This window comes from Oncorhynchus kisutch, linkage group LG6 (assembly GCF_002021735.2).
Source record: "Oncorhynchus kisutch isolate 150728-3 linkage group LG6, Okis_V2, whole genome shotgun sequence".
NCBI classification, from domain to species: domain Eukaryota; kingdom Metazoa; phylum Chordata; class Actinopteri; order Salmoniformes; family Salmonidae; genus Oncorhynchus; species Oncorhynchus kisutch.
In genome coordinates, this window is record NC_034179.2 from 80,331,526 (window position 1) to 80,347,731 (window position 16,206).

Below are 16,206 nucleotides of genomic sequence, written 5' to 3' on the forward strand. Positions count from 1 at the left end.
TGTAATGCTTTCTTTATTTCAATTATTACTTTACCTATATAAATGAAAATACATCCAAAACAGATCCTATGGTCCACATATGAACAACAAAATACTGCATTACTACTTACAGCAGCAATAAGGCTAGGTCAGTATATGAAAGGCTAGCTGCCAAAGGTCCAGGAATTGTCATGTTTGGGTCAAATGCTTCTCATGCTGCTAGTTGGTCACTTCGTCCAGTCATCCCATGGGTCCGTTGAGTGGTGCCCTTGACCGTGGCCCCCAATCTGCACTGAGGTAGTTGAGACAGAGGTACCGTGCGACCGCCGGGCTAACATGGGCCTCAGCCAAACTGCTCGCTGCAGGTGGTCAAAGTTCAGCTCATCATGTTAAAGGTTAATTGTTGTTAAGGCTTCCTGTGGTCTTGGAGTAGTCGTCATCCTCCTCCGTGGCGATGTCTCACAGGGGTACCTTCAAATTAGAGTTCTACTTTGTCCTAGTTGTCCTTTTTTCAAATCTCAACTAAATATTCTCTTCAGTCTTTTTTTTTTTTAAAGGGGTGGTCATATTTTCCAATCCTCTACAATGGTTAAACCAACTGAAAATCTTCTCCTTTTGGCACCTTGGGAGTCAATGGAAGAAGGGGGAAATAAATGGTAGGAAGAAAAAAAAAACAAGATGGTGTGGTGTTGTTATAGAAGACTAGTTGTGGTGGCTGGCTTGGTCATTGGCTGCCGACGAGTCCGTATCTGCTACGCGTGTTGCGGTGGGGGTGGCGCTGTCCCCTTCCTCTGTTTTGATGCGCTTAGCGTTGGGCTGATCGCTGGCCGCCTGGGCTCCGTTCTGTCGTTTGGTCGGGAGGGAGGCTGAAGCGGAGGCGTGAGTGGCCAGCAAGTGGAGAGGACTCGCAACAGCTGTGGCTGAACATAGGGAGGAAGAAGAGGGAAAATATATAAATATTTCAGTGCCAAGTAATCTAATGTCTTAGAACAGATGCCAATAAAAAAATTAAAAAGTGTACTTTTCAAAACAGTGTAGGAAACTCCAGCCAGACAGGTATTCATATGGCTCTTCGAGATACACAAACACACTGCAGAGCAGCCCTGACAAGTATGCTGCATGAATTCTAGTTAATTAAACAAACAGGGACTACTCACAACAGTGGTAGACTACAGATGCGGCCAGAGCAGTGGTAGACTACAGGTGCGGCCAGAGCAGTGGTAGACTACAGGTGCGGCCAGAGCAGTGGTAGACTACAGGTGGGGCCAGAGCAGTGGTAGACTACAGGTGGGGCCAGAGCAGTGGTAGACTACAGATGGGGCCAGAGCAGTGGTAGACTACAGATGGGGCCAGAGCAGTGGTAGACTACAGATGGGGCCAGAGCAGTGGTAGACTACAGATGGGGCCAGAGCAGTGGTAGACTACAGATGGGGCCAGAGCAGTGGTAGACTACAGATGGGGCCAGAGCAGTGGTAGACTACAGATGGGGCCAGAGCAGTGGTAGACTACAGATGGGGCCAGAGCAGTGGTAGACTACAGATGGGGCCAGAGCAGTGGTAGACTACAGATGGGGCCAGAGCAGTGGTAGACTACAGATGGGACCAGAGCAGTGGTAGACTACAGATGGGGCCAGAGAAGTGGTAGACTACAAGGTACGGATAAAGTGCTTTGACCGGATCCATTCTAAGCCAGTGTCTCACCTGCAGCGGCCTGCATTGGCATCAGGTGGGTGCCGTTCTGTGCGATGGTCTTTATGGGGAGCTGGTGCTGGCCCAGGGCCGGCTGCACTGAGGTCAGCGTCTTAAAGGGCGTGGCCGACTGGGTCGTCTGGATGATGCGACTGCCACCGCCTATAGAGGCATGGGTGATGGTTGGAACAGATTCTACTTTTACTAGAGACAAACATAGGAAAAAAGATGTCAATGACCTCTAATAACATAACACCAAACAAGCACTACAATAACTGATCAACATGAGATACATTTCACATTTACTAAGAAAACACATATACACAGGTGCCTTGGTCAAGGGTAAAACAGACCTATGTAAACCTGGCTGAAACCACTACTACCTTGAGTCAACACAATCTGTCCATCTACACACACACAATCCCCTCACCTTTGGCCTCTGAGTAGTCTCCGTTCTCCTGGGGCTCAGTCTGGAGGGTGACCATGGTGGGGGTGGCCACTGTGTAGGTGTTGGCGGTGCTGAGCCCGGCCACGCTGGTGACAGACATGGCAGGGATCTGGTGGACAACGTGCACAGTCTGCATGACGGGCTGCTGGTTCTGGTTGGTGCTGGTAGTCACAGGCGTGGCCACGGCATAGGTCACCGGCTTTATGGTCTGAGGTAACTGACGCTGAACCGTGATGAGCACCGGTTGGCTGTTGAGAGGAGAGCCTGGACAAACAAACAATTGCTTTCTTTAACGGAGGATCCACATGTGACGACTGCACATTTGTACATAGGATTGGAGAAGACTCCCAACAATGTGATTGGACAAAAATGGGCATCTCTCACCTGGTGTACTCTGTGCAAAGCGGGCCTCCTGGATGACAGCTAGTTTGGGCTGGACTGCCGTGGCAGGGGGCGGGGCCAGAGCGGGCTCTGGTTCCATGGGGACAGGGGAACCCTCTCGGGATAGGCTGTCAGGGGTCTGCACCCCACTCGAGTGGGCCGAGAGCACCCCAGAGTGATTAGGGGAGACTGGGGCACTCCTGTGAAAGGGAAAAGCAGATAGGCTTTAAAAATGCTCTAGATTTACATATGCATTGAAATTTACCACCCTAGTCACACTCCACCAGTCACACTTTCCCAATGGGAATATTATAGTGACCACATATGGCCACAAGGCGATGGCACAAACATGCCAATCTAACCGTAAAGCTGAGGTGTCCAACCTTTTATATCATGAGAGCTACTTTAAAATTATGAAACGTATCGCAAAATACAAAACATTTCCTAGCTTCAAATACACAGTATTTTCCCAAATTCAGTCCAGTTATATTTTTCCCAGTATGGGATTTTATCGTTTTTCACTCAAAATTACAATTATTCTTAGAGAAACAATGAAATGTGATGTCGAGTCCACACCAATACTAAAAATCACATTTGAAGACCATTTTTGGGCCCTGGAAAAAAATACATTTTGATTTGCATGCAATACCACTAATTGAGAATTTTGCGGGGGAAAAAAAGCCCATCCGATTGATCAAATACTCATGATAGAACTCTGCCAGGTAAGCCTGTTTTGCTGTTAACATTTAATTGAGAAGGTTTTGGGGAATGTATTTTTTTTGTCTCCTAGAGTTGGGCGGTATCCATACTTTCACATTGTCATACCGTCTTGATTGCATCCTGGGATATACGGTATTACCGGCTTAGTAAACAAGGCCGCAAAAAAAAAAAAAAAAACTATTGGCCGTCTATTAATAGAATGCTAACAAAATTTGCACAAGTAATAGAACATTTCCATGGAGGATGCCAACTAAATACGCTAAAGAGTGCAAACTAATATAAATGAATTGCAAAGACGTACACGTATAACTTTATGATCTGGATTTCCTAAATAGGAGCTACTGAATGGCATTTTTGGTGAGTTTGGACATTTAAAAGCAAATGTAAATGAGACAGTGTGCAAATGAACAAAGTTTTGAAACATGCTTGTCTCAAGAACAAACAGTACTGGCTCTGCTGCAGCATGTGTACATGCTGTGTCTGTGTGGAGTCTGGAGTCACTAGGGCAACGGGCCTGGGGAGGAGAAGACAGCCCGAGAATGGAGAGGAGAAAAGGCACAAGGAAACCAAGATCGTGGCAGCTGTACAAATAACTTATCCAAAGGGCTTTGAGTTGAGTTCTCAAACACGGGAGAAAGCTAACACTATATGAAGCACCGTCACCCTAATTAATTCAGCCACATAATGTTTAATTTGCTAGTTTTCGAAGTATTGTGCTTTAACGCAGAATTCTGCTTTTTCTAACAAAATTGTGTTATCTTGCTGCATTTTGTAAATGCAGATGTAATATGCTTCTTATTGTAATTTCTGCTCAGCATCACACATTTTGTGCTTCAGTTGCATTTCTCCACTCGGATGAGAATTCATAGAAAACCTATCAGCAGACAGCACTGACTGATGTTGAGCTAATTTTCTCCAGCACTAAACTCAGTGTAGCCAGACTCATTTTCTCCAGGAAAATGCAAGATCAACTAACTTTAAGCAAAACATTAGGAAATGTAGCAGCTTTTTTTGCAACAAATACCTTGCTTTTTCATTGTAAGCCCATTTACTTGCTAAATAACGCTGCACTTTGGTTGTCATCTGATTAAGATGAAGCTATTTTCTGCCGAATGTGTTGCACTAATGTGTTTTCTGTGAAGGAAAACTATAGTTGCACGTCCCTGATCCCTCTATTGGAAAAAAACAAAAAACAAACACTTGACTGTCAATATAAAACAGGACCCCTGTCAATACACAGCTGGAACCAAATGCTCACGCTTTCTCCCATAGTCATATTTACAAACAAACACATTTAAAAAAAAAATCATTTAACATTTATTTGACTAGGCAAGTCGGTTAACTTCTTATGGCTGGGAGGTGCTGTTTCCACATTCGGATGAAAAGCGTGCCCAGAGTAAACTGCCTGCTACTCCGGCCCAGAAGCTAGGATATGCATATTATTAGTAGATTTGGATAGAACACTGAAGTTTCTAAAACTGTTTGAATGATGTCGGAGTGTAACAGAACCCATATGGCAGGCAAAAACCTGAGAAAAATCCAACCAGGAAGTGGGAAATCTGAGGTTTGTAGTTTAAGTCATTACCTATCCAATAAACAGTGTAAATTCGATCAAATTGCACTTCCTAAGGCTTCCACTAGATGTCAGCAGTTTTTAGAACTTTGTTTCAGGATTCTACTGTGAAGGGGGAGATAATGAGAGCTGTTTGAACCAGTGGTCTGGTTGAAAGCCTTTAGTCACGCGCACAGCCGTGAGCACGAGCTCTGTTCCTTTTCATTTCTATAGACAAAGGAATTGTTGAAACATTATTGAAGATATCTGATAAAAACATCCTAAAGATTGATTCTGTACATTGTTTGACATGTTTCTACAAACTGTAATAGAACTTTTTAGACTTTTCGTCTGGGTTTAGCGCTCACGCGTTGTGCATTTGGATTACTGGACTAAACGCACAAACAAAAAGGAGGTGTTTGGACATAAATGGACTTTATCGAACATTTATTGTGGAACTGGGATTCCTGGGAGTTCATTCCGATGAAGATCATCAAAAGGTAAGTGAATATTTATAATGCTATTTCTGACTTTTGTTGACTCCACAACATGGTGGGTATCTGTATGGTGGCTGAGTGCTGTACTCAGATTATCGCATGATGTGCTTTTGCCGGAAAGTTTTTTTTGAAATCTGACACAGCGGTTGCATTAACGAGAAGAATATCTTTAATTCTATGCATAACACTTGTAACTTTTATCAACGTTTATGATGAGTATTCCTGTAAATTAATGTGGCTCTGCAAAATCACTGGATGTTTTGGAGGCAAAATATTACTGAACATAACGTGCCAATGTAAACTGAGATTTTGGGATATAAATATGAACTTTATCAAACAAAACATACATGTATGTATTGTGTAACATGAAGTCCAATGAGTGCCATCTGATGAAGATCAAAGGTTTGTGATTCATTTTCATCTCCATTTCTGCTTTTTGTGACTCTGGAAAATGGCTGTTTTTTTTGTGACTAGGTGCTGACCGAACATAATCGCATGGTATACTTTCGTCGTAAAGCCTTTTTGAAATCGGACACTGTGGTGGGATTAACAACAAGTTCCTTTAAAATGGTGTATAATACTTGTATGTTTGAGGTATTTTAATTATGAGATGTGTTTGAATTTGGCGCCCTGCACTTTCACTGGCCGTTGTCAAATCAAAATCAAATCAAATTTTATTTGTCACACACATGGTTAGCAGATGTTAAATGCGAGTGTAGCGAAATGCTTGTGCTTCTAGTTCCCACAATGCAGTAATAACCAACAAGTAATCTAGCTAACAATTCCAAAACTACTACCTTATAGACACAAGTGTAAGGGGATAAAGAATATGTACATAAAGATATATGAATGAGTGATGGTACAGAGCGGCATAGGCAAGATGCAGTAGATGGTATTGAGTACAGTATATACGTATACATATGAGATGAATAATGTAGGGTATGTAAACATTATATTATGTAGCATTGTTTAAAGTGGCTAGTGATATATTTTACATAATTTCCCATCAATTCCCATTATTGAAGTGGCTGGAGTTGAGTCAGTGTGTTGGCAGCAGCCACTCAATGTTAGTGGTGGCTGTTTAACAGTCTGATGGCCTTGAGATAGAAGCTGTTTTTCAGTCTCTCGGTCCCAGCTTTGATGCACCTGTACTGACCTCGCCTTCTGGATGATAGCGGGGTGAACAGGCAGTGGCTCGGGTGGTTTTTGTCCTTGATGATCTTCCTGTGACATCGGGTGGTGTCACAGGAAGGGCAGGTAGTTTGCCCCCGGTGATGCGTTGTGCAGACCTCACTACCCTCTGGAGAGCCTTACGGTTGTGGGCGGAGCAGTTGCCGTACCAGGCGGTGATACAGCCCGACAGGATGCTCTCGATTGTGCATCTGTAGAAGTTTGTGAGTGCTTTTGGTGACAAGCTGAATTTCTTCAGCCTCCTGAGGTTGAAAAGGCGCTGCTGCGCCTTCTTCACGATGCTATCTGTGTGGGTGGACCAATTCAGTTTGTCTGATGTGTACGCCGAGGAACTTAAAACTTACTACCCTCTCCACTACTGTTCCATCGATGTGGATAGGGGAGTGTTCCCTCTGCTGTTTCCTGAAGTCTACAATCATCTCCATAGTTTTGTTGACGTTGAGTGTGAGGTTATTTTCCTGACACCACACTCCGAAGGCCCTCACCTCCTCCCTGTAGGCCGTCTCGTCATTGTTGGTAATCAAGCCTACCACTGTTGTGTCGTCCACAAACTTGATGATTGAGTTGGAGGCGTGCGTGGCCACGCAGTCGTGGGTGAACAGGGAGTACAGGAGAGGGCTCAGAACGCACCCTTGTGGGGCCCCAGTGTTGAGGATCAGCGGGGTGGAGATGTTGTTGCCTACCCTCACCACCTGGGGGCGGCCTGTCAGGAGGTCCAGTACCCAGTTGCACAGGGCGGGGTTGAGACCCAGGGTCTCGAGTTTGATGACGAGCTTGGAGGGCACTATGGTGTTAAATGCCGAGCTGTAGTCGATGAACAGCATTCTCATAGGTATTCCTCTTGTCCAGATGGGTTAGGGCAGTGTGCAGTGTGGTTGAGATTGCATCGTCTGTGGACCTATTTGGGCGGTAAGCAAATTGGAGTGGGTCTAGGGTGGAGGTGATATGGTCCTTGACTAGTCTCTCAAAGCACTTCATGATGACGGAAGTGAGTGCTACGGGGCGGTAGTCGTTTAGCTCAGTTACCTTAGCTTTCTTGGGAACAGGAACAATGGTGGCCCTCTTGAAGCATGTGGGAACAACAGACTGGGATAGGGATTGATTGAATATGTCCGTAAACACACCAGCCAGCAGGTCTGCGCATGCTCTGAGGGCGCGGCTGGGGATGCCGTCTGGGCCTGCAGCCTTGCGAGGGTTGACACGTTTAGGCGGCAGGGTAGCCTAGTGGTTAGAGCGTTGGACTAGTAACCGGAAGATTGCAAGTTCAAACCCCCGAGCTGACAAGGTACAAATCTGTCGTTCTGCCCCTGAACAGGCAGTTAACCCACTGTTCCTAGGCCGTCATTGAAAATAAGAATTTGTTCTTAACTGACTTGCCTGGTTAAATAAAGGTAAGAAAAAAAAAAAAAAAATAATAATAATAATAATAATGTTTTCCTCACGTCGGCTGCAGTGAAGAGGAGTCCGCATGTTGGTTGCGGGCCGTGTCAGTGGCACTGTATTGTCCTCAAAGCGGGCAAAAAAGTTATTTAGTCTGCCTGGGAGCAAGACATCCTGGTCTGTGACGGGGCTGGTTTTCTTTTTGTAATCCGCGATTGACTGTAGACCCCGCCACATACCTCGTGTCTGAGCCGTTGAATTGAGATTCTACTTTGGCTCTATACTGACGCTTAGCTTGTTTGATTGGCTTGCGGAGGGAATAGCTACACTGTTTGTATTCGGTCATGTTTCCGGTCACCTTGCCCTGATTAAAAGCAGTGGTTCGCGCTTTCAGTTTCACGCGAATGCTGCCATCAATCCACGGTTTCGATCCCGTTAACGGGATTTCAGCCGTATGAAGTTGAGAACAAATTCTTATTTACAATGATGGCTTAAGAACAGTTGGTACCTGCCTTGTTCAGGAGGAGAACAGATTTTTACCTTGGCAGCTCAGGGATTCGATCTAGCAACGTTTCGGTTACTTGCCAAACTCTAACCACATATCTGCCGCCCCACATGACTGTTCTGGGAACTATGCTTCATAATGTAAAATAATGTGACAGGTGAAATTAAGATCTCCTAACATATTACTTTAAGTAAATACCTGCAGTCAGTTTGTGTAACAAAATATAAACAACATATTGAAAAACTTAAAAGAAAGTTTCAATGGTATTGAAAAACTATGCCTTGGCTGTTTCCAAATACCCCGGTATACGGTATGCCGCCCAAGCCTACTGTCTACCCTGAAGACGGTTATCATTCTGTCTTACTGGCTACACAAAGTGAATAGAAGAGAAATGTGTGCACTACACAGACATACAGGGGAACTATTGCTGGATTTTTTTATTATTGGCAGATGTGTTACATTTGGCTTTTTTTAGGCCAACTGGAACTAACTAGGGATGGGATAATGTCAATGTGGATTTGTGGATAGATGGGCTGCGAGCAACCGGATGGAGACCCCTGCAGTAAAGCATGCAGCGAGCTCATCGAGTGACTGAAACCTGAGAGAGTGAGTAGGTCCATACCTGGAGGAGTGGGGTCCGAGGGGGGTCCTGAAGCAGGGCACACCCCGCGGCCTTCGTTTCCTGAAGGCCTGCTCCATGAGCTTGCCCTCTGAGGACGGGTCTATCCTCCAGAACGAGCCCTTGCCCGGTTCCTCCTGCGATCTGGCTACTTTAATAAAGTAGCGGTTCAGTGACAGATTGTGACGGATCGAGTTCTACAACAGAATACGCCGTCGTGTTAGTACGAACACACTGCAGCCAAGGCTGTTATTCACGTCACAGTTCAATGGCACATGCTCAAAAACAACTTGGAAACAGATGGGATAAGCCATGTACCGCCCTTCAGTTTGAAGCCAGTGAATGTGTACTTTTACAAGGTTGCATATTAGTCAAAGCACATCTTAATATACAGTGCCTTCAGAAAGTATTCATACCCCTTGACTTATTCCACATTTTGTTTGAATTCAAAATGTATTTAGAGAGTCTCACTCATCTACACACAATAAACAGGTTTTTAGAAATATTTGCTAACAAATTGAAAATTAAATAGTAATCAAATTTACATAATTATTCACAAGCGAGTTAATACTTTGGCAGCAATTAAGGCTTTGAGTCTTTCTGGGTACGTCTCTTAAGAGCTTTCCACACCTGGATTGTGCAACACTTGCCCATTATTCTTCAAGCTCTGTCAAAATTGGTTGTTGATCATTGCTAGACAACCATTTTCAGGTCTTGCCATAGATTTTAAAGCAGATTTAAGTCAAAACTGTAACTCCGCCACATTCACAGACTACTTGGTAAGCAACTCCAGTGAAGATTTGGCCTTGTGTTTTAGATTACTATCCTGCTGAAAGGTGAATTCATCTCCCAGTGTCAGAGAGAAACAGGTTTTCCTCAAAGACCCTCGACCTCAAAACCAGTTCCACTGCATTTTTTCCATCGTTCCCCTCTAATCAGGAACGGATTTAGACCTGGGCAATTAATTATCAGGTAGAACTTAAACCAGGAGGCTCTGGAACTCATAAGGTAAGAGTAGAGTACCCCTGCTCTAGGATTATGCCTGTGTTTAGCTCCATTCCATTTATTCCCCAGTTCTTAACAATTACAATCATACCCATAATATGATGCAGCCACCACTATGCTTGAAAATATAGAGTGTGGTACTCAGTAATGTGTTGTACTGGATTTGCCCCAAACACTTTGTATTCAGGACAAAAAGTTAATTGCTTTGGCAAGTATTACTTTAGTGCCTAGTTGCAAACAGGATGCATGTTCTGGTATATTTTTTATTCTGTACAGACATCTTTTCCCTCTGTCAATTAAGTTAGTATTGTGGAGTAACTACAATGTTGATCCATGTTGAAACAAGAAAATGTGGAAAAAAATCAAGGGGCTATGCTCTGGTTTTTGAGATATTTCAAATATAACCATGTGGTGGAATCCTATAATAATGGAATGCTATTCAAAACAGGTTCAGATCTTTTCCCTCACATGCACCATTTTTAATTAAATTATTTGTATTGAAAGACGCCATTTCTCACCTGCCAGCCTTTGTCTGCAGTCCTGTAGTAGGGGTAGTTTTTGGTGATGTGAGTATATATTCCGTTCAGCGTGAGCTGCTTGTCCTGTGCCATTGTAATGGCTTGGACTATCAGTTGTGCATAGGAGTATGGCGGTTTGGAATCATCCTAAAGGGAAGAAGAGGAAGGAAGAAGGGGTGTCATTTACTTGGTAGCATAGCACATATTGTGAGCAATGGCACTGGAGGGAATAGTAGCCGTTTCACGGGCTCCTGGCCAATTTAACTATTTTGTGTTTTTGGGCATTGATCTTAACTTTTTTGTACATAATGTTTACGTCAATGTTTACACCATCGTTTCCTATGACTGAAAAGAGCTTCTGGAAACCAGAAAATCCATCACCAACCTCGATTTGGATGAGGACTTTTAGTGCAATGAGTCAAAGGACATATTGATTATCCCAGACCAGGCCCGAATCCCTGACACTAAGAAGTAGGTGGCGCTACTGGCTAACATGCAATCACTGGACGAGCTCTGTTTGAGACTATCCCATCAACGTGATCTGAAAAACTAATATCCTGTGTTTCTCTGAAGTCGTGGTGGAACAAGGAAAATATTAATCTAGCTGGTTTTTCTATGCATCGGCATGACAGAACGGCGGCATCGGGAAAGCTCGGGGGGGGGGGGGGGGGGGGGGGGTGCGTCGGAGGTTCTGCTCACGTTAGAATACCTTATGATAAGCTGTAGACCATACCGTTTACCAAGAGAGTTATCATTATATTTTTCGACCACCATAAACCGATGCTGGCAATAAGACTGGACTCAATGAGCTGTGTAAGACCATAAGCAAACAAGAAAATGCTCACCCAGAGGTGGCATTCCTAGTGGCCGTGATTTTAATGCAGGAAACTGAAATACGTTTTACCTCATTTGTACCAGCATGTCACCTGTGCAACTAGAGGTGAAAAAAACCTCTAGATCACCTTTACTCCAAACACAGAAATGCATATACATCCCTCTCTCCATTTAGCAAATCTGACCATACCTCCATCCTCTTGATTCCTGCTTACAAGCAAAAGCTCACTCAAGTGACCGGAAGCGGTCCGTGAAGCAGATGCTAAGCTACAGGACTGTTTTGAAGGCACAGACTGGAATATGTACCATGATTCAGCCGATGGCATCAGTCACTGGCATCATTAATAAGTGCATCGACAACCTTCCCAGGGACTGCGGTTGAAAATTAGCCGACTGACTAAAACCGGCACTTTGAAAAGTTGATTAATGTGCACTGTCCCTGTAAAAAATAAAACAAACTCAAACGACGTGCCCACAGTGACCGTACGTAAAAATCCCAACCAGAAGACATGGATTACTGGCAACATCAGCACTGAGCTAAAGGCTAGAGTTGCTGCTTTCAGGGAGCGGGACACAAAGCCAAATGCTTGTAAGAAATTTCACTACACCCTCCGACGAACCATCAAACAAGCAAAGCGTCAATACAGAACTAAGATCAAATCGTACTACACCAGCTCTGACACACGCCGGATGTGGTAGGGCTTACAAACTATCACAGGTTACGAAGGGAAACCCAGCCATGAGCTGCCCAGTGATATGAGCCTACCAGACAAGCTAAATGCTTTCTATGCTCGCTTTGAGGCAAGATACACTGAACCATCTGTTCCAAATGACTGTGATCACACTCCATAGCCAATGTGAGTAAGACCTTTAAACAGGTAAACATTCACAAGGCCAGATAGATTACCAGGACACGTCCTCAGAGCATGAGCTGCCAAGCAGGAAAAGGTCTTCACTGATATGTTCAACATATCCCTGTAATACATACATGTTTCAAGCAGACCACAATTCTACCCTACCAATCAAAAAGGCAGTAACTGCTCATTTGGTCAAAAATGAGTTAGTCATTTTTTGCTACATTAAATATATGCTTAATCATGTGGACAAGTATCCTGCCTCTATTGTATTGTGTTTTGGAGAAAATGTGGGTCATGTTAGCAGTAACCGCATAAAGTTACTGTGAAACCAACGTAAATAAAAAAACATATTTCTCAGTTCCACGCTATGAGCAGTTACTGCCTTTTTGCATGGTAGGGCAGCATAGTCCCTGTGCCCAAGAATGCCAAGGTAACCTGTCTAAATGACGAGGGCCAGTAGCACTCACATCTGTAGCTATCAAATACGTTGAAAGGCTGGTCATGACTCACATCAACAACATCTCAGAAACCCTGGACACACTCCAATTCACAAGACAAGGACAACAACCTCAACATCTAAGACAAATGAGTTGATCGTGGACTAGAGGAAACGTAGAGGTGAGCACACTCCCATTCACAACGACAGGGCTGTAGTGGAGTGGACCGAGAGGTTCAAGTTCATCTGTGTCCACATCACGAAGGATCTATCATCGTCCAAACACACCAACAGTCGTGAAGAGGGCACGACAACGCCTCTTCCCCCTCAGGAGGCCGAAAAGATTTGGTATGGGCCCTCAGATCCTCTAAAAGTTCTACAGCTGCACCATCAACAGCATCTTGACTCACTTGGGGCCTCTATACCTGGCGGTGTCAGAGGAAGGCCCAAAACATTGTCAAAGACAGCCACCCACCCAAGCCAGACTTGTTCTCTCTGCTACTGCACAGCAAGCAGTACCAATGCACCAAGTCTGAAATCAACAGGACCCTTCTCCCCCTGAGACATAAGACATCTAAACAAGACTGCTAAAGAGCTAATCAAATGGCTACCAGGACTAACTGCATTCACCCTTTTTTGCACATATGCTGCTGCCCATTATCTATCCTGTTGCCAAGTCACTTTATCCCTACCGGTGTGTACGTTACATAGCTACCTCAATTACCTCGTACCCTTGTACGACTCAGTACGGGTACTCCCTATATGTATAGCCATGCTATTTCTAATTCACTGGGTTTTTATTCTTCGTGTCTCTCAATTTGGTATATTATTTTTCCTCTCATCTTTAACTCTGCATTGTTGGAAAACAATCCATAAGTAAGCATTTCACTGTTAGTCTACGAAGCATGTGACAAATTACATTTGATGACAACCATGGGTTTGTTTTGTCACATGCATCAGTTAAAATGCCAAAACAGGCAGACACATGACGACCTTTCCTCTTCAATTAATTCAAGTGTGCACTTATTTAAAAAGGGCAATCTGCAGTTGCAGTACCCATTGATTCTTGAAGAATATAACTTATAAATGCATCGAGCTTAGTTCAACTGTCATACCCCATCCAAACAAACTTGTTTTACTCCAATGTTTGTAAACAAAGTAGTGTTGAGCAATTAACCGAAACATCAGATATGTTTTTTTTTTACGAATAGAGATATCAGATCAAGTCCAAACTGTGTGATATGGTAGTTGTAGTTTCCAACTGGCCAATATTCTACATATATTAGCACAGTAATTAACCAACATGGCCATAAACTATTTCACACCTACTTGTCCAGTCTGTGTGGGGCACACAGAGGGAGAGAAGAGACAGAAGACATGTGAGTGAGAGGCATAGGGAGCAGTTGCTTTGGGAGGTATTTCTACCTGAAAATACATGCTAAGTGATTGATAGTTGATATTCAGAAGTTGTAAAAGTATGCCTTATTTACTCAAGAACTTTTAAAATACATTTTGTCAGACAGCAGCTCTATAGAGATGAGATGACTTGGAATTAATAAAAAGTCAAATAAAACAAAATGTAATATACCCAACAATTGAACTATTTTAAATATTTATAAAGTAAATAAAGTAATTATTTTTTAATAATAGAACCAAAAGGAAAAGCACTAATCACTCAGCACTAGAGTTGCAAAGCGGCGGAAACTTTCCAGAACTTTCCCATGGGAAGTTATGCCCAGGAATTTAGCTTCAATTCTTTTTTCTTTTTTTAAGTTAACTTATAACAGTGAACCTTTGAGGGATACACATAAGGCAATTCTAGGTCTTGTGGTATATTTTGGTTAAACTTTCCCCAATTCAATGGAGTTGCAACCCTCTGCATGCACAGTGCATTCTTCCATCACATGTACAGCTGATTCTCAAGATCTTGCACACTAATGAGATGCTACTGAGCCCACACTACTACACTGTCTGAGCCAAGGACTACATGCTTTCAATACTGGATGGGGTGAATATATTTTATATGACACATGTTTTATTAACTAGTAAATAGTAGCCTACAGCAAAGTGTTTAAATCATTTCTAACTTGTTAACAATTTCTGCTAGTTAATTTTTGCTACCATGTGGGTTTTAGCTAGCTTGAGCCTGCTAACTGAGGAGTGTTAATTCACCTGTTTCCATTCATGTTTCATTTTAAAACATCTGATCTCACAAAGGAGTTGTTTAATCTAACTGCTTAACTATTTATCTGTACATGGAATTGTATGTGTTTTTTTTAACTCATTTTTTCCCTAATCTTTACAGGAAAATGCCACGGGCACTATCTGACGTGTGGAGACATTTCACTGCAGCTAATGTAGATGGAAAAGCTGTGTACATTTGCAAATACTGTGTCAAATTGTATGTGAAGAATGAACCAATGAAGCAGAATCATCTGGCCAAGAGCATAACATTTCCTCAGTGATCACAAACAACCTCTGACAAAAGTCCCTCTACTTCTATTCAAGGTGAAAATTATGAATCAGACACCTTAACACAATTCCTCCTGGAGTCAGTATTTTTTACTCAATGGAGGAACGTAGTCAGTGAAATGCTGATTAATGTCTTGCTCGAGCTGTGTACGCAACTAGTGCTCACAGGCTGTGTATTGGAAGAGATTTCTGAATGTTTTTCACCCAGCATACACCCCTCCAACCAGACATGCTTTATCTACTCATTTGCTGGATGCAGAGATCAGAGTTCAAGTGAAGGTCAAGCAAATCCTAGAGAAAGCAGACTATTTCAATCATCTCTGATGGGTGGTTGAATGTTCGAGGGCAAGGAATAATTAACTACATCTCCATCCCTCAACCAGTATTCTACAAGAGCACAGACACAAGGGAAAACAAACACCGTTATCTACATTACAGATGAGCTGAAAGCAGTCAATGACCTTGGACCACAGAAGGTATTTGCACTGGTGACAGACAATGCTGCGAACATGAAGGCTGCTTGGTCTAAAGTGGAGAGTCCTACCCTCACATCACACCCATTGGCTGTGCTGCTCATGCATTGATGAATCTGCTCCTCAAGGACATCATAGCACTGAAAACAATGGATACACACTACAAGAGAGCCAAAGAAATGTTTAGGTATGTGAAGGGTCATCAAGTTATAGCAGCAATCTACCTCACCAAGCAAAGTGAGAAGAATAAGAGCACCACATTGAAGCTGCCCAACATGTCATCATGTTTGACAGTCTCCTGGAGGGGAAGGAGTTTCTCCAAGAATATATCACAGACCCTTCAAGAGGATCCTCCTGGGTAATGTATTTTGGGAGAAAGTGGTAATCAGCCTGAAACCTAAAACAGTAGCCATTACACAGATTGAGGGAGACATCCTGTCTGATGTTCAGACTCTGCTTGCAGATGTCAGAGAAGAAATCCTTAGAGCCCTGCCCACTTCACCGTTGCTCCAAGCAGAGGAAACTGCAGTTCTGAAATACATCAGAAAGCGTGAAGACTTCTGCCTGAAGCCCATACACACCACCGCATACGTTGTACCCCAAGTATGCCTGCAAGAGCATCCTGTCGGGTGCAGAGATCAACACGGCCTA

The 16,206-nt window shown here is 43.4% G+C and overlaps 1 protein-coding gene across 2 annotated transcripts in view; it reads right to left on the bottom strand.

Moving 5' to 3' along the window:
- Positions 1–398: 398 nt before the first annotated feature.
- The window catches only part of LOC109879637 (forkhead box protein K2), a 30,367-nt gene continuing 14,559 nt past the window's right edge, over positions 399–16,206 (bottom strand). Inside the window, exons 4-9 of one of the 2 annotated variants that reach the window (XM_031827818.1) lie at positions 10,484–10,630; positions 8,964–9,157; positions 2,500–2,696; positions 2,098–2,379; positions 1,680–1,829; positions 399–899 (exon numbers count right to left, since the gene is read on the bottom strand). In XM_031827818.1, the coding sequence (XP_031683678.1) occupies positions 682–899; positions 1,680–1,829; positions 2,098–2,379; positions 2,500–2,696; positions 8,964–9,157; positions 10,484–10,630 (1,188 nt within the window). In that variant the 3' untranslated portion in view covers positions 399–681. Of the gene's footprint in view, positions 900–1,679; positions 1,872–2,097; positions 2,380–2,499; positions 2,697–8,963; positions 9,158–10,483; positions 10,631–16,206 lie in introns of both variants that reach the window. The other variant, XM_031827817.1, reaches the window with a different exon arrangement.